The sequence below is a fragment of the Larus michahellis genome, chromosome Z (assembly GCF_964199755.1).
Source record: "Larus michahellis chromosome Z, bLarMic1.1, whole genome shotgun sequence".
Taxonomy (NCBI): Eukaryota; Metazoa; Chordata; class Aves; order Charadriiformes; family Laridae; genus Larus; species Larus michahellis.
In genome coordinates this window covers 24,188,713-24,210,330 of record NC_133930.1, presented here as the reverse complement: position 1 = coordinate 24,210,330, position 21,618 = coordinate 24,188,713, and the positions used below count along the sequence as shown (strand labels likewise).

The 21,618-nt window shown below is 38.4% G+C and overlaps 1 protein-coding gene across 4 annotated transcripts in view; it reads right to left on the bottom strand.

Annotated features, from left to right (window-relative positions):
* The window catches only part of MAST4 (microtubule associated serine/threonine kinase family member 4), a 298,871-nt gene that overhangs the window by 157,039 nt on the left and 120,214 nt on the right, over positions 1-21,618 (bottom strand). For all 4 annotated transcript variants that reach the window (XM_074568788.1, XM_074568789.1, XM_074568792.1 and 1 more), the window contains one exon: positions 4,088-4,119. In XM_074568788.1, coding sequence (XP_074424889.1) covers positions 4,088-4,119 — 32 coding nt within the window. The remainder of the gene's footprint in view (positions 1-4,087; positions 4,120-21,618) is intronic.

The window sequence follows — 21,618 nt, the reverse complement described above, 5'->3', positions numbered from 1 at the left end:
AATCTTTCTGACATGTTTTGGAGTACTTGGAGGCTTTTGTTTGTGTTATTTTACAATTCTTCACAGTTACTCAAAATTAATTTCCTTGACTGTGTTTGACAGTTCTGTCTTTCAAGCCACAACCAAGCCTATGCAACTAGGGAGATAAAATTCAGAGGTGGACATTGGAAGAGAATTAGGCTTGTACAATCACTGTATTTCAGTTTTAAGATTTCCTTTGTATGTTCTGGCATCTGATCTAAACGCTTTTCCTTATCACAGGTCACCTATCTATAGACAAGTTTTTTATAGATATATCTATATGTAAGCATACCTATATATGTGCACAAAGAAATTGTCAATCAAATTCTAGTTTTATCCACCTACATGACACTGGCATCACAGCTTTTTTTTTTTTTTTTAAAGTATAGTTGGCATGATTTCATAACGCCATTCCACTCAGTTCCTCATTCCCACTTTTTACCCTAAGGTTAACTCATAGTCCGTATTTGTCATTGATAAAAACTTTCTTACAAAACTTATTAACTTTCTTGAAACTTACTTAATAAAGCCTCTAACAAAGCAGTGTTTTTTAACTAGTGCTTCTGTTGAATTCTTGGCTGGTCACACTTTTATGTTGCTATTATCAAAGTATATCAGCTGCTTCACTGTAATGCTTAAATGAATTTTATGAAAATTATGAGACCAACTTTGACATTTCCACAGGTGCAAGCAGACTATATAATTGCTACTACTGAACTAGACTCCATATTTTATAATTACTGAAATTAGTTTCAGTAATGTCAAGAGGACAGATGCAGCAAACATAAATACATGTGAGTTATCTAGCTCTGAATTAAACTGAAATTGACAGATTAAACAAAAGAAAAAGGAAAAATAACTGATTTAGTCTGGAAAAGTCACATATTTTACTTCTAGGGCAGGTGCTTTAACCACTGAAGCTCTAAAGAAATAAGGAACCTCCTCTACTTAACCACTTACTTCTCTTTAAGTATTACTGTTTCCAAAGGCTCCCTTCCACTGCACAGAAGCCTGTTGTTCAATTCCTTTTTAGGAGAAAGCCATTTAAAACCAGAACATACCTACCTAAAGCTGAGGGTAATTTCTGTGCCATAACCTTTGAGTTCATGCCCTGTCTCTCTGCAATTCTTATTTTGCTGTCCTCTGTGGGTATGGAAAGGAAACAAAAGAGGATAAGGACATTGATGCCTTAAATTCAGTGATGGAAACTCACCCGGTTAACACACAACATACACTGAGAGGTAACATAAATAGGTCAGTGAAAAGAGGGCATGTTTTTTAACTGAAGCCAGTTGGGCTTGTAGGTTGACAGCCACAGAACTAGATCAAAAGGTCAGCTACTAGGTGGAATAACTCCACAAACAGCAAGAACACGTGTGTCCAATGGCACAATCAGGGTACCCCTGGCAGATGACTGGCAGATGAGGTTCAACAAATAAATAAGCATTGCCGACTTGCAGCAGGTAGCACAACATGTTGAAGTGGACACCACAGCTAATGAACTTGGAATAACAGCTACTGCACAGGTAGACTCCTCTGCTTATGGTTTTGCTGTCGGTAAGTTGGCATTGTCCTCTTTCACTGCTTATCTGATCAACTTAGTAAAAGAAACCCAAGTACCACTTTTGGCATCAAGTTGAGCACACAGATAAGTCCGAGAGCTCTGGCTGGTTCAGCAGAATAGGCAGGGAAAGGCTGGTACTCTGTATCAGTCAAATACCGCTTCTTTTCAAATGATCTGTTACTCAGTATCCTTCCTGCCAAATACCCACCTTTGCATATAATCATGTTATATATAACATATCCCATCCCATTGAGACTTAGAATCAGCAGCCTCCTTTACGTTGTCATAGAAAAATTATTTTAAAAATATCTGCATATATATGGAAAACAACTCTGTATGGTCCAGCCAGAAGCCAGTCTAAAATAGGTATTATAAAAAATAACACAACACATATAAAAGAAAGCTTAATTATTTTGCACACTAGCTCTTTGAAACATACACATGGTGAACCACAAGCAAGACATCTTTCCTCATGCATTCCTCTTTCCTTTCCTCCTCTGATTGTATCATATAAGACAATAAGAGATAAGTTCAAAGAAGGGGGCGGGTCGGGGAGTGGTGGAAATCAGTACCAGTCATTCATCAATACAAACCTTGCTTTTCAAGCACCCCTGAACCAGCTCTCCCTGTCCTGCTTAAAGCCGTGTCCTTAGCATGCCATTGGCTCTGGAGCTCCAGAAGACAGTGTGATATGCCTACCTGGAGCCATTCAGGACCTCTAGATGTTTATGGCAATAAAAGCATAGGACCCCTCACATTGTGAAATTCAGTCTTCACATCAACATGATAGAACATGCAAATAGAGCAGCCAACATGGCCCACATACACAAGCCCTAATGCTACAGCCCTTCCTATCCTCAGCACTGTGAGCTCTATTAACTAAGATAACAGTATTAAAGATGTTTTAAAATACCATCTGCAGAATCCTAAGCACTTTAATAACTAGATATGATTATGCTGACAAGGGGCTATTCCTTTACTATACTTTACTAAAGTCTCAGGAACGTTATATCTCAGTGATCAGCTATAAAAATATGTATATGAATGCAATTGAGGTGATTGCTTTGCAGCCATTTTTCAAACTTGGAGAAAAATATCTAATAACATTCAATGTCAAACGTCATAGCAAGAGTAAGCAAGGTCATAGCTACAAATAAAAAAAGTGCCATTTTTTGTTCTGGCTGAAGTCAACAGGAGTTTAGCCATTAACTTAAACAGAGGCAACCTTTTCCCACACAACAGCTTCAGGTTAATATAAAGCATCAACGGCACCAAAGGAAGGCACCAAAGATCATTCTCCTTAACTGTTTTTCTCCCAATCGTTTCAATAATAAAAACCTGATGTGGAATTAGTTTTATATTTTCTTGACTTTTCTTAAATAGTTTGCTTATTATTTAGTGTCAAATTTAGTTTTAAATTTAGCCTCAAATTTTAGTGTTTATTTTTCATCTGTCAAAACCTGAAACAAGTATTTTACAAGTCAGCAGATGTCCTGCAAAGTACAGACTCCTGGTGTACCACTTAAGTCAGAACAACAGAGCACTTAACCACACTTTCCCAGACATTAACATACCTAACCTTACAATCACCAAAAGCTACACAGCACAATCAAGTTGAAAACAAGCATAAAAAAGTAAAACAAATTAACTGGCCTTTAGTGCAAGGGCTTAGGGTTTTATTCACAATGTGTTGTCATATTAACACAAACTTATTCAAGTATAGTGATAACCTTGGAGTCCTAAGCTATTTTTTTGAATAAGGTAGTAAGTGAACAGAGCTTGTTTCTGAAGACATTTTCCTATGTTCTTATCCCAATACTTTCTCAATAAATTACTAATAAAAAATAAGAAATAAGCCAGAAAAAAATAAACAGAAAAAATAAAATCTTTAAAACCAAACAGATGAAAAATGTTAGAAAAACAAAGCCAAGGTACAGAAATCTGAGCAAAGCACAACTAAATCACAGTATCTGAGTTCATATTATTCTAACTTAGTAACAACTTATATAAGAATAGACAGTCTTTTGTTCAACTAATTAAAATATAGTTGCTTAACAACCGTATACATTTAGTAGAACTCATCTATTCTTTGTTCCTACCTTTTCACCCATGGGTTCGATCACAGAATTTTGTAAGGGAACAGTTTTACTTACATTTCAAGTTTCGTTTATATCATTCATGAAGAAACCAAATTTCTTCCTTGATTTTTAACAAGAGAAATCTTCAATACAAAATAAAAGCTTCAACATAAGAACTTTTTATCACTTTGGAAATCCCTCACAATAGCTCCTCTGGAAGACAGGGATGGGCATAAAAAAGGTCACTACACAACCCATAGGTTTTCATTTACAGTCTTAATTTCTTTGTTTGTATTTGAAGGCAGATCAACTGCCATAATTAACCTTCATTTTAACTGCCCTGAAAAGACGACTAGCCTACTCAAAAACTGTCAAAACTACATACTTTACTGTGAGCACAACAGAACAAACTCCATATACTTACAAACTTCCTCTTCTTGGAAGGCTTAACTCCTTCTGCAACAGAAAAAAAGTTAACACTGTGTTAGGAATATAAGATTTTCACTGGAAGTGGCCTTTTTAAGACAAGTACTGTAATCCTCCCATCCCACCAGTAGCAGACAGATAGAAGTGTTGTATTTGCACTACAGTAAAAGATGATACAGATTTTACACACGCTATCTTTTACTTGTTGCCTTCCATTCTTATTTGAAATATTAACATTAGCAATGGGAAAAGTCTAGGCCTTTTCGTAGCAGTAATATTAAAATATTTCAAACAATAGGTGGATGTTACAGAAAAGTCTTACAGACAGAGCTATTGGTAACAATAATAAAATTTACAAGACTCAGTGACAGAGACATACTAAGCTCTTTCCAGCATCCATCATTTGCAGAAGTTAACAGGATCCAGACCTAAATAGGTGACAATCGGCATCAAGCTTTCTACACTATGTTCTTTAACCCAAAAAAGATGAAGTATGTAACAGTTTCATCAATTATAAATCATTGTAACTTACTACAATGTGATGCAAAGTACTAGCATAACAACAGAATCACTGCTGTACAAACATTTCTACAACTTTTGCTGAAAACAGCTAAGCTACTGTCTATAGGACTGATAAGATAGCCTGCTAGCCAAAAGGAAATTGCCAACAAACATTTTACTAGCATTTTTGTGTAGAAGAAAGCCACAAGATTCATGATGTTTTGCTTATCAGAAATAAGCATAATATATATAATACCCGCAAGCAGATTAAGATAATCTGTATTCTGTAAATCACAGAATAGCTGAGGCTGAAAGGGACCTCTGGAGATTCTCTGGTCCAACCTGCTCAATGGAGGGCCAATTGCAGCAGGTCACTCAAGACCACATCCAGCTGGGTTCTGAACATCTGCAAAGATGAAGACTCCACAATCTCTCTGAGCAATGTGTTCCACTGTTCAACTACCCTCACTTTTTTTCCATTTCTCACATGAACTTATGTTCTGAATGCTACATTAAGTACATGTTCTTTGCAATCATGTCCAGCAGGAGAACCACCTACGTTTAAAAAAAGGGACAACTTGTCTAGCCTACAGGATACACAGATACATTAAAGTTGGAGACCATCACAAAATACAAGGTTGCATATAAGAATGATTCAAGTTATGTGGATGGATGTCTTTAGCCACTGCATCACGGAAGATTATTTTAAAGTGTGTAAATCAGTTTCCATTCTAGAAGTTATCAAAGGAATTGGCACAATTCTCTTTGAAAAGTAAATATATAGATATATGCACATTGTGTATGTGTGCACACATGTATTTCACACAGCACATAAAGACCAGAAAATGCACATGAAAGTACAATTGAATGGATAAAAATAGTTCAGCCAGGCACCTTAGAAAAGGCCATAAGGGAATGAATAATTATGTATTCTTTACAGACTTCTAAATGGTGTGCAGTAAATAAAGCCTGGGCTGCTAACTGAATGATAAGGATTAAAATATCAAGTAGCTGCTCAATTCTTGAGCACCGCCCATCCTGTTCACTGAATGAGGCAGGAAAAAATAGTGTGAAACAATGTAATAAGAGATCATAACGTGAAGGCATAGGAGAGCAGAATTAGGGGCCTTGGTTACAAATTCTGGCACTTCCTAGGAAGTTCCAGCAACTGTTCAGAATTTGCAATTTAAAACAACATCTTTTAGCATAACATGTGCTTACATACAAAAGAACAGTTACACCTGCATACAATTTTGCATTATGAAGCTGAGTAATTCCCCTAAATTTAAAATGTCACATTCATTGTGAACAAAATGTAACTACAATTTAAAACCCACGTACTTCCCTCTGGTGTTTTTTTCTTTAATATTTACAATGCCATTGTATTCTATTTCTAACATAAAACTTTACTTGTAATTCTATGCACTGTCATACTATAACAGACAATGATTGTGGAAAAATTGCCAAAATGTATGAGCAAGAATCATACTTGGTTTTGCATCCCATTTAACACAGTTGCAACATGTACTTTAAACTTGTTTCTTGTGATTCAGGGTTTTGGTTTTTTGGGGTTTTTTGTTTGTTTTTTTTTGTTGTTGTTGTTTTTCTTTTATTATTATAGTTTATCATTATAACAGCACAGCAAATGACAGGCACTGCCTTCTGTAGACACCTGAAGTCACATTAATCTCTTGGCCTATTCTCATGCATGCCATCCTGAAGCACTACCTTTGACTACAGAGTAAGGTTCCACAAGAGATGATTCAATGCAATGACTTGATGGTAAAGATGTTTAGAACTGCCAAGATCTCCCTATACACAGTGAAAAATGACACAAAACCTACAAGAAGATCTACAAAACATTGCAAATAAAGCGTCTGTGAGGCTGGGTTTTAAAATAGTACACACATAAACAAACAAAACAAGGAATGAAATAAAACAAATATCCTTTCTGCATAATATCTATATACTCATTTTTCCTATATATCACAGCATTGGTGTTAAAACGTAACGTTACTTTTCTCATGCTTCTCCTGCTTGAGTATCTCCAAGACAAAAACAACAAAAAACCAACAACAACAAAACCAAAAAAAAAGAACCTGTAGTAAAGGGAAGCTTGTTTTTCTGTCGCAGATCAGGCTGAATTTTTACAGCTCCTACATGACTTTTTTGTGTCACTTAGGACTCACCTTCCCCAAAGATTTTTGCACAGACTGAAAAAATTATCAGATTATCACCTGTGTCAGTACAGACTTTCTTACTCCAGACAAGGCTCACCAACATTATGATGGCTTTGTAACAGACAACAGAGTGCCACAGCAGGGTCTACACAGAGCACGTGGCGAAAGTGTGAATGTGCTCTACATAGGGGCTAGCCTATAGCTTAGATTAGACAAATCATTCACTTCCTAGGTACATAAAAACCATCCATACCATTCAAAAGCTAAAGATGCCATTTTTACTCCATTTCTCCCAACTTTTCTACTCACAGACACTGAAAACAGGGAAGCACTGAATGATACCATACCAAAAATGACTTTGTTTTTCAGGCTTGCAATGCTCCAGCTCAAATCTCAGTTACACTGCAAATGAACTATAACGACTTCACAGCTTTCTGGCATTACACTGTTTCCTTTCTGAAAGTCTCAATAAAACAGACTCAAAAGATCAGCCATTCTAGTTCTGCTGCACAGCATCCAACACATACGGACTGCTGAAAGTAAAAAACTTTGTGGTGTCAAGACCTTCAGATCATGTACTTAGCAGGCAAGCCCCTGGAGTATTAAAAAAAGATGCCTTAACTACCACTCTGCATGGTTCTTGGGCACCAGCTCTGCCGCAGAGGGCAACACTATGCTCTTTTGCCCTTGCCCTACATGGAATCCTCCTCTGGCCAGTTCAAGTTGGGCTGGTATTAGGGCTGCTTCATTCCACTGCAATAACACAAAGCAGAATTACTGGACCAGAGACTCATTCCCTTGAGGCCCTTTGTGTCTAAAAAGCCATGGTCTGAAAACATAATAAGCCTTGCCTCAGCTTTAAGAGATCTGTGCAAGCCTGTGCCACATTGCTGTGATGTTGTAGTAAGACCCATGTGTACTGAATTTAACTGCAGCTATGTTTTACCAGTTCAAAATCCTTACTCTGGGCATTTTACTATCAATAACATGGTTTTGCAAGCACAGATGCTTTTTTATTATTTTGGCAATTATGATTCTTCCTCTGGTTCTACACATCTATAAGACATTTCAGTATGGACATGTCCAGTCAATGCACCAGAGTGCAAATATCCAGCCTTATAAAAAAAAACCACACTGACAGAATAAAGGGCATTTAACTTTATTCTGAGTCAGTCTTCACCGCACTAACTAGAAACATGGTTTAAATAACAGCACTATATAAAAAGGTTTAAACGACAGAGGTGACTCAGAATTCTAACACTAACCATCTCATTTCTTGTAAATACTATTGTCAAATTACAGAAAATTTAAAATACTTAATTTCCTCCTTTATATGTGAGAAAGAAAAGATGCCATTAGCTTATTACTTGTTGCAGGGTTCAATTTTAAAGAATCAATAAAAAGCTAACACATTCATAAGCTGCTAAAGACATGGTTAATGTTGATACAGGTTGATTTTAGAACAGTAAATTTGCTTCATCTTCCAACAACAATTGCAATGTTCAATATTCAAAAAGTCTTGTCTTTCAGAGTTTTCAATTGTCCATGAAGTAGTCTGAAAAAATGAACCTTTTCACAACAAATTTCAGTAATGCATTCTTCAGTAGGGGAGGTTATGTGTGATAAGATTAATATGAGCTTCCCACACACACACACTGTTGCTCTACCCATCCCTCACAGGCTCTAAGCATCTTAGGGCTTTCTGGTAACATTTCTTAGATCTTAATACACTGAATTAACAACAGGTTAACATTGTAACATCAACACTGCATTAGTAAAAATCAGCAATAGCACACAATTCACCTTCTTATAATCGCAGACAGCAAGAGTTACTGCTTTGAGGGATGAATTTGAAGGATTTTCTTTTTAAGCAATTACTATGTTTTTGCTGCTGGGGGATGACAGCAGATCTTGCAGTTGGATGCGGCAAGGAAGAAAAAAAGCAGGGCAAGTAACATAATACAGGATTGTTTTGATGTATCAGAGAAAGGGGGTGCACTGTGCAAGAGCTTTTTAGAAGCTAATCTTGACCTCTTTATCAGATCAGTACATCAGACCACTGTATTAATCCATTTTAAATACCTTCTAAGTGAGGCAGTGGCAGGGTATGCTTTTTATTTGATTGCTTCCTACTTTGCCAACATTCAGTTCTTCAGATTCACAGAGCACATTACCAAGGGGCTGGCTCAGTGCAGGGACAGATCAACCACCTCAAATGCCCCAAGAGTTAGTGTCCCATAGCAATTGTGTCTCTCCTGCTGCAATTTTATTTCTCAAAACTGTCCTTTGTTGTTATGACAGCTTATAATGTTTTCTGGTTCCAAGAATTGTAAGCCTCTGCCTCAGAAATGGTTTTCTATTAATACTAGGTTTGAATTTTAGGAGTGGCTATGGACTTCAAAATTTCCAATTCAAGACAGGATTAACTGATTTTCAAAAAGGTGCAGAAAGGTGTTCAGCTCTTTCATTGTCAGACAAGGTGTTCTCACTTGGATCTGATTTTTACAACACAAGTATAACTATAAAATTGTTCTCCCTTGTAGATGACCCAAGTGAGTTCATGTTTGGACCACCTCTTTATCAGCAATGCTAGCCTGAACTGTTTTGTCCGAGATGCAATTCTATATTCACTTTTCTCAGGAATACTGTACCAATAGCTCCTTCACTGGTAACGAGTCCCAGTCAAGATTGCTGTCTTTCCCTTTCCACACTGGCTGTCAATAGGCATTATTAATTCCTAGCAGTAAAGTCTGTGTTCTGCCTTTCATCTGAAGGCTTTCATATTCTTTCTAGTCATAGAGATGCAGCCACCAGTTTACCAGGGTTTTTTCTTAGTCTGTCCCTTCACCGATTACACCAAAAGTCATCTCTTCACAAGTATTTTCAACAATGAAAATTGCCACTTTTGCATTGGCAAGCTCTGGAAGGTAGTTACTACTGCTCAGGGAAGACTCCATTCACAGTTCTCCCGTGTCACCTGCAGAATGCTCCCTCGCACAGAACACAAGGCTTCTTTTAAATATTTTTAACTGCATGTCAATGTACGAAGATGATATTCTGCATGGTAACTTACTCCCCTCACATCCCCAAGCACTAAAAAACCTTGTAAATAATGAACTTGAAGTCACAAATTAGCAACAACTATTGCAGATTTTAACAGAGGATATACTGTAAAAGTAAAAAGGTACTTAAGCACAGGTTTAACCAGAAAAGGTGATGTTTTGTCTAATTCCATATTCTGGATTCTATACAGTTCATTTTTATCTCTTCAGTTAACTTGCTGACTGTATCTTTCAAAGTAGGAACATATCTGTCTGTTAACTCTACAGGTTCTGAAATGTTCTGTAAAAGGAATACTCAGGTGCCTACCTAAAGCTAGGCATTATAAATTTAAATGCAAAATAACTGGATCAAAAAGAATGTCTGAAGTCGTTCCTATTATGGAATCGGTAATAACATTTAGCAACCAAAAGATCTTTCTCAAAAACAATTACATTGTTTCAGAGACACAATACACATGACATTCTCGATTAAATTTTGAAAGAAATTGGCAGAAATCAAAAAACAAATCCTATACCAGAATGTATAGGCTTTAACTAAGCTTTTTTTTTTTTTTTTTTTTTAAATAGACAAAGTAGCACAACAGTTTCTTTAGAGACAATAGCAAGAATCTCAATCAATGCTTGGTAGTCAAAGATATTCTCTGAAAAGAGAGGATACTACAGGAGTAAGTCACTGGAAGAAGTTTTGAGTATAATCTTTTTATTTACCTTGGAAAGCGAAAAAATAATAATCAAATTGACTTAGCCAGAAAAAAAGAAAGAAAAAAGAAAAAAGTGCTACAAACATACCCATTATGGGAATAAAAAAAAAATAAAATAAATCCACTCATGCTTATTGGCATGTCTCATTTATAGCAAGTGAATCCATAAATACTCAATGCTTCAGAAACATCCCAAATCAACTAAAAAAAAAACCAAACCACAAATGCCACTGTATCAGTACTGTGATCAGAACACTGTATCAGTAATCTACTGGCCAAATAAGAAACAGTAATGCAGTTAAGAATTATTCAGACTATGCTTAATAACATTACTTCTGCTATTATCTCAAGCTTTCAGCCAAAAGCAGCAGTGGCAGAACACATCAAGTCGACTTCCTTACAACAATAATGCAGCATAGCTTATTTGGAGAGTAGCTACTGTAATTAGTAAAAGGTGAAAACTCCCTTTAATGAGGAGCACAAACCCTTTTGAAAGAGAGCAATTTGACGGTTGCTAACCTTAACTCAGTAAATCTGTGTATTCATTTTCTAGTGGTCTGAGCTTTACTTCTTTCAAATACTTCCTAGTAAAATATAATAGAAAAATACTACTTAAGGTTTTGTTTGTTGTCTACCACGTTGCATTTTTCTCTCAAGTATTTAAAAATGAATAACCATGTTTCTTCAATTAAAAAGCGTGAAAATTCTGAATGAACTTTCCACCTCAAAGTACACAAAAATCATTTAACATAATGCAATGTTAGAAAATCCATGCTCCATTCTGACCTGCTGTCACACAGTCTATTTTGCCCCTCGGCAAAGTACCACATCACCACATGATTAGTGGAGAAAACACATGGACTGCAAAGTGTCTGAAACACCACCACTAAACAGATTCCAGCTACCAAGTTCACACGAATATTGCCATACTTAGAGTTTAAGAGTGCTACCATATATTAAGGGAAAAGGAGAAGGGGAGAAATAAAAAAAGAGTCACACAAGACATAAATGCCAGCTGCTAGTACAACTGTTCAGCTGAACAAATATAAACAATGATGCAGTTTACCAAAATTGGAAAACCCTGAATCCACTTTGACTCTAGGTTCTCTTTGATTCTCTAGGTTCCTTCATCAAATAGAAAACTGTGTTTTTTATATAGGCATACCTACACAGGATTTTGCCTACTATTAAAAAGCAAAATAAAAAAGTAACACCACAGCACATAGTGATGACCAGCTTCGGCTCTTCTTGACAATACAGCTGGAGACCATTATGCCCACAAGAATCTAATTGCCTTCCTTTTCCCAGCTGCAAATCATGTTTTGTATTATACAATGAGTATGTTCAGCAGCTGCTGCTAAACCGCGGTTGAAATCAGTAAGATAAAATGATTAAGCCTGCCTTCAACATGAAAGAGACTTGCCTACATCTATGTTTTGATTGCAACAGGTTTTGTTAGTCATCTTGCACAGGACAGAAGGGGCTAAAAACAGTCCAAACATGTTTATTCTTTTTTCCAGGACTGATTACCACTAGCAAACACAGGCCTTTCTCTACCTTGACACATTCACAATCACAAGCTGGAAGAGAGCATGTATGCTGAAAGGGGAAAGTACACTGGAACTAAGTTTTAAGCCATGTTAATCTGAGGAATTGGTCACGAGAGCCTCTCCAGGGCACTCTTGTGCCCATAGTGCCCACTCTAGGAACCACAGAGCTGAGCTCCGCAGCTGCTCTTTACACACAAGGGTAAAGAGAAGATTTTGGGCAGGCCAGGTACAAAGGGCACAAACAACTCACTTCCCCCTCAAAAAAAAACCAACACAGGAAACAGCAGCGGCAAAACACTACTTTTTTTTTTTTTTTTTTGCTTTCAGCAGATAACAGAAGTATCTCTTTTGTAGAAAAAGGCTAATTTATATTTGCTTTGTTAACAACTCCAGATCTGCCCCTTATGCAATTAAAGGTCTCAAAATTAGAAATTTTGCTAAATGTTGACATTTTAATGAGTATTTATAAATTCAAATCTGATCAGTTCAGCTGACCCAACAGCTTACTGGTAATACACTCCACTGATGTAGAAGAAAGGTTCAAGTTCTAGGGTGAGGGTCACACTGGAAAAAGTGAGACTGTCCAGAGACTAAAAAGGTAAACATTAACCCCTTTGGTGAAAACAACTTAAGTCAAAATGAACGCTTTATTTTTTCATTTCAAAACTGTAGTCACTTGTTTCTCTCAACAAGCTGAATTTCAATTATTTCCTACAGGACTTTAAACGTCCTGAAAAGTTTGAACGATCCACACTGGTGTCTGACACTCCCAAAGGAGAGCCCATTCTAGCTTAGGGAGCCACATTCTCATGATCTTTTGTCTTGTCTTTGCCCTTACTATAAACCTAAACGTTGCTCTATGTGGGCATGCTGAACACGTTTCTTACCTTGTTTCCTGCTTGTTTGCCATACTTTCTGATGAACTGCAAAAGGCTACTGTCACTACTCCTCTTCCTATATGGTAGGCAAGAGGACACCCCCACCACCAACTGTTGCACGAATCTTCAATTACTAGTCAACACTCCAAAGCAAGAAAAAATTATTTCAACCTTTCCAAACACAATATGACAAAAATCCCATGATCCTTACTGATACTACGCTGCTCTCCCTTCTGATGTTACCCAGTTTCTCCAATTAGCTGCAATCTCAATTTTGCGTACCCACTGCAAAGAAGACAAGAAGGAGAAAGGTAATTTTTCTTTGGGGATTTGAATGCTCTTTTGAAGTATTCCTTTCCTTATCAGAAAGGGATCATAACACAAACATCAGTAGTCTGACACTTTTATTTTCATCCAAAAGTCTCAAAATGTGTGCAACAACAGCCATAGCTGCTGCATCAATCACTGGTCTAAAAACCTCTGATGCAGGCAGTAAACTCACATCTAGCAAAGACCACCCTGAGGCACAACCCCAGCTTCCTAATACTGACAGTTGCACTGGAAAAATCCCTAACGAAACAATGCAGATTACTAGACCAGTGCTGGACCCCTGTGTACAAGAATTTGTGAACTTTTGACATGAAATAAATCACTGTTTCAGCCTAGGCAAGGTTTTAAGCTAAAAACCACAGTGGACAGACAAACCTTTTTACCTACTCAAAGCAAAAATGTAACAGTGATAAATCCTTTCCCACAATTTATAACATTACTTGGTCTCTTTGTATCTGCTAGCAATAAAGCAAGGTATATTTTACAGTTTTTGTTTGGACTACTAACATTCTAGGTAAATCGAGATTAGGACCCAGATAATCTTCTGGTTTATTGCCATTTTATAGCCAATTTCATCCCTCTCCTTGTCCAATGTGGCAGATGGATTGTTCCAAGTCAAACTACAGTAAATCACATCAAGAACTGTATTAAGTTTGTGCAAGCAGTACATTTTTTAAATTCCCTTTTACTTTTGACTGATAATCCTATTTATACTGTCTTAATAAGGTCTAACAGGATAGGTGAAGGTTATTCGAATTTATACCCCTATCTAGTACATTTGTCTGCAAGTTTCTGTTGTGAAATATCTACTAATTAATGGGAAGAACTTTCTAAAGGCACAGAGGTTTCGTATGTGACTAGTCTCAAAGACCCTCAATTAGGGGAAAAAAAAAGGATAAAAAGGGATTAGGACAAACACCTTCAGTTATGCATCTATTTAACATGAAACAAAAGTTAAAGAGTAGCCAACCATAGTTTCTTCTCTATACTTTCTAGCTGTTTTTAAGACAGCAGGAGGCAACCCAATCCTAAACAGTCTGCAATAGGGAACAGTATAAAAAAAATCCTCCCAGTTCCTATACTGATTTATATGAGCCATCTGGCAGGCTAAGTCCAGGAGTTTTCACCTTCCCTGCAGTCACACCACCAAGATATTTCAGTAACAGAAAGGACCAGTGTACCTTCCATGGTAATTTCGTTAGTGAAGATAAGTACGTGCAGAATAAAATAGTTCTCTTGGGGAGAAAAAAAAACCTATCCTTCTGATGACACAAATCTTACCTCAGTATGGTTGAAATACCTCCCAACACTGGTTTCCCCCACTCCCCTATCCCAGTCCTTGGTAAATATTTCAAATTCTAGCCCTTTCTTTGTGTCCACACCATGCAGACATCCCGCACCTAAATGAGGATGTATGTCTACTAATTTAAACATATCTTAAGACTAGCTTTACGTTTCTGTGATATTTTTTTGCATAAATACTAGCATTTATGCTAGCCAAACAACTTCTAATACTATTTCTACCACAGCTATTTCTATTTTTAATCAATTAGGAGGCATGCAAGCCCCATTGGGATGGAGGCCACACATTTGAAGTAACAGCTGCAAACATCTAATTATAACTTGGTATTACCTTCTACAAAACTAAAGTTTTAGTAAGGAGAAAAGGGAGTATTGTGGATTTATTTTGTTTCCACTTTGCCATAGAAGGTTATAAAACCTACCTAATACAATGAATATTACACTAACCACAGACTGACTTTTCCAGGAGATTAATTTAATAAGGAAGACAACTTTAACTTGCCAAAGAGAGGATCCATTTGCAATACCTGACTGCAAACTATCTTTTGCTTCTATTTATGTCAGCCAGACTCTCTAACCTTTGGTAAATATAACCTCCTAGCAATCAATTGGGCGTCAAATCAAAGTTCTATCAGCTGTTGCCAGAGAGGAGTGCTAGGAAATAGTACTTCTTTCTCTGCACTCCCCTGCCTAATGGATGATTTCTTTTTTTACTCTTGAAGTAGACTCTTCAGTTTGTGTTTATGGCAAAAAGCAGCAAAAATTTAAGAATGCAAGTGGGTTTAAAACATACTTAAGATGTAGCCTAGCAAGATATACAATAGCATCTGATCCATCTAGCCATCTATTATTGACAGCCATACGTAGGTAAGTATTTTTACTGAAGCTTCCCATCTATTAAGATCTTCAGTCTAGGTTTAGCAGGTGAAGACATGGTTCTCAACAGCAAACTATTTATTTACAATTACAAGTCATGAGTCACTGAGCTAGGCAGAGAACAAAACAGTTCTAAAAAATTTTTTATCAGCTTCGAAAGTAGAGTATGTGCAACAGTGACTACTGTAACTCCAGAAGCAAGTTCAAAAGCAAGAAACTCTTGTTTTTAAAATCCTTATTTACAGATGCTGCAGAAATTTTTCAGTATGAGTTGAGGAAAGATTACTGTGCTCTGTAACTAATTGATCTGGTACTCACACCAGAATGACTTAAAACCAAATTCTACCTCTGCTGAAATGTCCACTGTCCTCACGATCAGCTTGGAGTTTTTCCACTTTATTCATTCTAATATCAGTGTTTTTCCAAGCTGACAAAATTCAGAGTAATCTTCATAACTGTTACCTACAAGTGTTTCAGTTTATACTGGCAGCCTATCTAGAATACAGCTTTATTATTAAGCATTGAAACACAACAACAGTTTGAAAATAGTCTAAATGCTTTCCCTTATAACTCCTTCTCAACCTCCATGCTCCCGTATCAAATTAATTTTTATTTGACTGTTACTTTTCCCAGCTTGATCAATGAGTATTTTATTTTGTCCTTCAGATCATTACTCCTGAAGCACTTTCTTTAACGTTATCTACCTGTATTCATATTTGGAACTTACAGAAAAGTTCTAGAAAACAAATTCCCCAGCAACTCTTTATATTAAGCTTCTGTTCCAAGGCACCACCAAGTAACGTAATATATACAACAGAAGATGCATAGAGACTACATCTACAGTGGTTTTATGATGTCTGAGAACAAACTCTGCTTTGTGGATCAAAGCGGACTAGTTCTAATCCACAGTGTTTCAGCATCTTTTGTACGATCTATACTGCTTATCTGCTAGAGGACGCTATGCTGAAAAGGCCACTTGGAGAGCTTTGCATCACTACCGAGCAGATAGAGGCAAGCATGCAGCAAGTACCACACCCTTCAAACACCTAACAACTCATGCTGCAAAGGACCTCTGGAGGCCATCTGGTCCGATTCTCCACTCAAAGTACGGCTAACCATCTATTAGGTGGTGAAAGATAGCCAATAAATCCCATCTCAGCCTTCGCAATGCTAAACAAACCTAGCTCCTCAGCTCCTCCGTGTACATCAAACTCCAGCATCTTTCTTGTACCAGGGCCCCAAATCCGGATGCAGTTATTTCAGATGCGTCTCTTAAGCGTCAGTTAGAAGGGAATAATACCTCCCCAAACCTACTGGCTACGCTCTTTGACTTTACCCACTTTCTGGGTGGAGCACAGCACACCCTGTGATTACACCAATAAATATATAAAGGTCCTGTTCATACCTTCAGCAGCTGTTTAGCACTTGTTAGGTTAAGCATTCTAAATACTCCCACCACTGCCTGTTGCTCATCATTCTGCTGTCGAATGGTCACTTTCATGCCCAAAACATGATATGAGGCAAATCAGTACCGAATGGATGAAGGAAGTTCTTCCTCCAATACTTGGAGAAAACAGAGTCCTCTCTCTCAAAACATTTTCATTACTTCCTCTCTCAGAGGCAGATACCAGTCTCAATCACTTCCAAGCTTGACTCAAAAAATAATGAAGACATGAGGTTTCACAGACGGGACTAACCTAGAAACCTAGAACCATCACCAGCTGTAGGCCCTAAAATTGAGATCCAAATAGAAATCTATACAGAAGAGGCTCATCATTGTTTGAAGACCAGCTTTCCCTGACTTGCATCAAATCAATCAACCAATCATACAATTGGACATGAGCAAAAATAGTAGGCCACATTCACATCTTTACAACCCTACTATCTTTTGCCAGGACAGGCCAGGATCCTCCCCCCTCAGGAAACATTAGTCTCCACATCAGAAGTCAACACACCATGTTCTCTTGCTGCTTTGGGTCACCCAAATCACTAACACACAAATGAATTTCTTCCAGGTCCAGGACAATCTGCAGAATGAGTGCCAAGATGCAGGTGAATCACCTGTAGTCAGCTGACCATAGACGGAGATCTTCTTGGCAAGTTGTACCTCAAGTGTCCTCTGAATCACTGTTGCTGCTTTCGTGAGATACACTGTCTTCCTTACAAGTCTCCCAAATACAGTTGTTCTCCCATGCTCATGAGGTTAGGAGCCACATGCAGGAAACCCAGGGACCCAGACATGCAGAACAGAACACCCATACAAGCACACCAGGATGCTTTCCTAGGAACAAAAACAGTATTCCTTTACTGGTCTTTGATGGTCTTACCCCATGCCCAAACAGTGTCCCTGATATAGGCAACGGTCTGTGCAAGCCGTGCAGCCTGGGCTTCCATAACATCCTGCCACCTGGGCAAACAGCTGCTGCACAGGAAGGCAAAAGGAATAAAAGGGATCACACCAGTCTTTACAGAGCCAAGAGACAACATACCATTTCAAAGTAACAAGTTTGTTTAGGTTCGGGGCTTTTCTTGCTTGGGTTTTTTTTGTTTTGTTGTGTTGTGTTTTTTAAAACTAGAAAGAGCTGAATCAACAACCTTAAAGAAAGGCATATCAGCTTTGTATTTGGCAATTTGCCATCTTCAGTCTAAAAGCAGCAGACTCAGTAGCTCTTGCTTTAAGATGGCAACAAGATCATAAGACTTGCTTCTGTGCGCCCACCCCTACCACCAGGAGAAACTGGCAGCTCTTCCTGAGGCAATAAATTCAGACCAAGGAGTGTGAGAGAACAAGCTGCTGGGGACACTCTGCCAGTCCTGTTGCCTTTCTACAGCTTCCTACTTCTGGAATTCTCTGCACAGCTGAATCTCAGCCCTGTCCTCCTAGTCTCCACCAGGAGAGCTTCCCTGGCCCCAATGTCCCAGGAATGGATGATTAATGCCCTGCAGTCCTGAGTGTTAGAGGGGGCTGCCAAGAGGGCACTGCAGCAGGTGTGTCTGCAGAGGTACACAGAGTAAGCAGGTTAAGTCTTTGGTAGGGCTTGGAGACAGGCTGCATTGCTGCTGCCTTTTGAGATGACTGGAGTCCAACTTTCCCAGCTGAATTCACAGTTTTATAAGAGAAAGTCATGGCCTTTCTTCATCAGCTGCATTGCAAATGGATTCCTTCAAGTGGCTGGTCAGGTTGTCATAGCAACTAGTGGTAAGGGTCCCTAATGACACAAAACATGAAAGAGGAAGGGTGACAGGACTCTGCTGACAATCCTATTGCCTTACAGCAGTTTACAGGTGAGTCTGCCAGAAAACAGCAGTTCAGGAAGTGCAAGCAGGAGTACAAGGGAAAGAGGGTTGGTCTCCTAGCGGCTCTGTGCTAACAGCACTTCCCTAGTGTGCTTTCATAGTGATCTGAATGGCAAACACTGACAAACTCACACTGCCTGAAGTATGTTCTTGGAACGTAGATGGGCCTTTGAAGAACACAGTACATCACCCTTGCTTGTTATGCAGTACCACATGCCACACTTCTCCCCAGCCAAATCTGCTCAGGTAACCTCAGGCTACTGCTCCTACCAGCATACAACTGTTGTAGCACTTGCTGCAGGACAGGTTTGTCTTCATCCCTTCTCTTGAGTTGTCTCAGTTCATGGAACAGTAGTCTAGTACAGCCCCAGCCCCAACAGCCCTGAGCAAAGGTGCTGAACACAGCATTCTCATTGCTCTTGTGCCCATTCCAAAGGTCTGCGCCACGCAAAGCGTCAAACTGTGTCCCTCTTGTCAGAATCACAAGCGAATATCCCTCCTCCAAAACTTCCTGCTGAAGGGCAGCTGTTAAGCTGCCAAAGCCTATTCCATATCCTGCCGTCCATCAGCTGAACCAGTCTGAGTGTAGTCTGGTCATGGATGAACATGGTATTTCCAGACTTGACACGTAAAGAAGTATGAGGCAAAAGCACATAATCCAAGACTTGAGTTTGATCCAGTCACAAAAGAAGGAAAAGACAGATAGGAACGAGTGGGAAACATGCAGAAATTATTACCTCAAATTACCTCAATCAGACCAGGAAAGTACACTCCTCTCAGCTGTAGCAGTTGATTCCAAGAACATACGAAGGGTGGTGGGTGAGGAAAAAAAGGCATATATATCTAGGAAATAAAGCATGGCAGCTATTCTTCAGTGAGAAATGTGTACAGGAGTGGAGGAAGGGAAGCGGTCACTGTCAGCACAGATGTCTGTCAGAATTAGTTTTATTGGATTGCGATGCAGCGATACTACCCACCTAGTGGAAGGTTTGCAAAGAACAGGACTCAGAAGACTACTGTTCCAGGATTTCACCATTCTCTTGCATGGACAGTGAGAAATGAGATCAGGTAGGCGATCTGCAGGCCGATCCATGCCCCTGGGAGCTATGAACTTGCAGTTTTTCTCTTCTGTCACAGACTATTGGCAATGAAGCACTGCTTCCTGTTTGCCTACATCCTCTTTCCTACAGACATATTTTAATCAAAACGAAACACTCAGAGCTATGTTTCTACTTAGTGCTGAAGAGTCTTTTCCAGGTAGATGGTCATTCTGAAGCTGCTGACAATGGTTGTAGGGAAAGAGGTGGAGGATGATGTGGTCCGTGATATCAGACCCCCTCCAGATGCTGAGCTGCCAACTGACTTGCTCCCAGTGCATCAGGATGTCCTCCCGGTAGCAAAGACATTGACTAAAGGGCAGTGGCTAAGGGCTCTGGAAACACCAATCAAGAGCCTTTCTGGTCCTTCTGTCCCAAACAAAACAGAAGTGCAACTAATGCGAGGGTTGCTTTGCAGCTACCAGACTGAGGTTTTGACACCACACCTACATTCAAGAAGGTGCATCCAGGGGTAAAGTAGGGCACTGGGGTATGTTGGAAAATTAGATAAGAGGAGGGAGCAAAAGATAGCACAGCTTATGTCCACAGAACTGCACCTTGGTATACATTTTTTCCTGTGACTTTCCACATTGAGGGAATTAACTGTAGTGATTCTACTGTACATTAATGCACACAGAAAGCGGTTCACCAAGAGAACAGGCTCCTTAAGAGACAGTACAGGCTAATTCAAAATTCATTTCTGCTCTTAACTAATCCTTTTTAAAATTAAAGAAAAAACAAAACAAAACAAAACAAACAACCAACATATCACTCACTTTTACATCTGTAACCCCCGCAATGCCCTCCCCCAGTCCCCAAAAAGGATAGCTTAATATTGACAACGTTGTTACAGGCCAAAGGGAATAAGTAATATAAGCTGGCAACAGTAAAAGTCAACACAATTAATACTTAATGAGTCCATGCATTTAGCAACAGAAAGAATCAGTCTGACAAGAGCAACTGGAGTCATAGTTTAGAATGCAAGACAAGACACCACGTGTCCACTTTTTTTATTTCCTAAAAATCAACGCTTTTCTTTCAAGACCAGGATTTCTACCATTGATGTACTCATTGATCTACTTCAACCTGTATCAAAGGTTGTCTGTAAATATTGCAATCAATTCTGCAAGTAATCTAAGTCTAAAGCAAAGAGGAGAATGGTATTTCTGTGGTAGTAATGGATACACAGTTTCATTTTTGCTGGAGTCTCACAAAAAGTAGCAAAAAATAGACACAGTTGAAAAGTTACTGATGCTCTAAAATTTGCATCACAGTACATTTTATTAGCCTGGAGAATAAAAGTTCCATAATAACATCACACTCACTGAATATCTCAAACTGCTTTGTGCACTGTTAGCAAAAAACATGTTTCTAAAAAGGTGGAACAATATTACAAACTATCTGGTACTGCTATTATATCTGCTAGTATAATCTCTTGATGACAAAGTTGGAGTTTTTTAACTCTGAAACTTCCCATCACAGCTTGATAATAGAATATTTGATTATTTTCCATATCCTTGCCAATTTTTTTATTCAATGAAAGCCTTTTATTTAAGAATGAGGCAAATGAATTGGACATGTGTTTAAGAAAACAGATATCGTGCAAAGTAATAAAACCAAAGTAGAACACAGTTTCTATTTCACTTTGCAGACACCAAAAAAAAAATCTCACCCCAACTTTTTCAAGAAATCACAACAGCTGCACTTGAATATGAATCTCTCCAGCTCTGAAGGTCACCTCTTGAGACAGAGTGA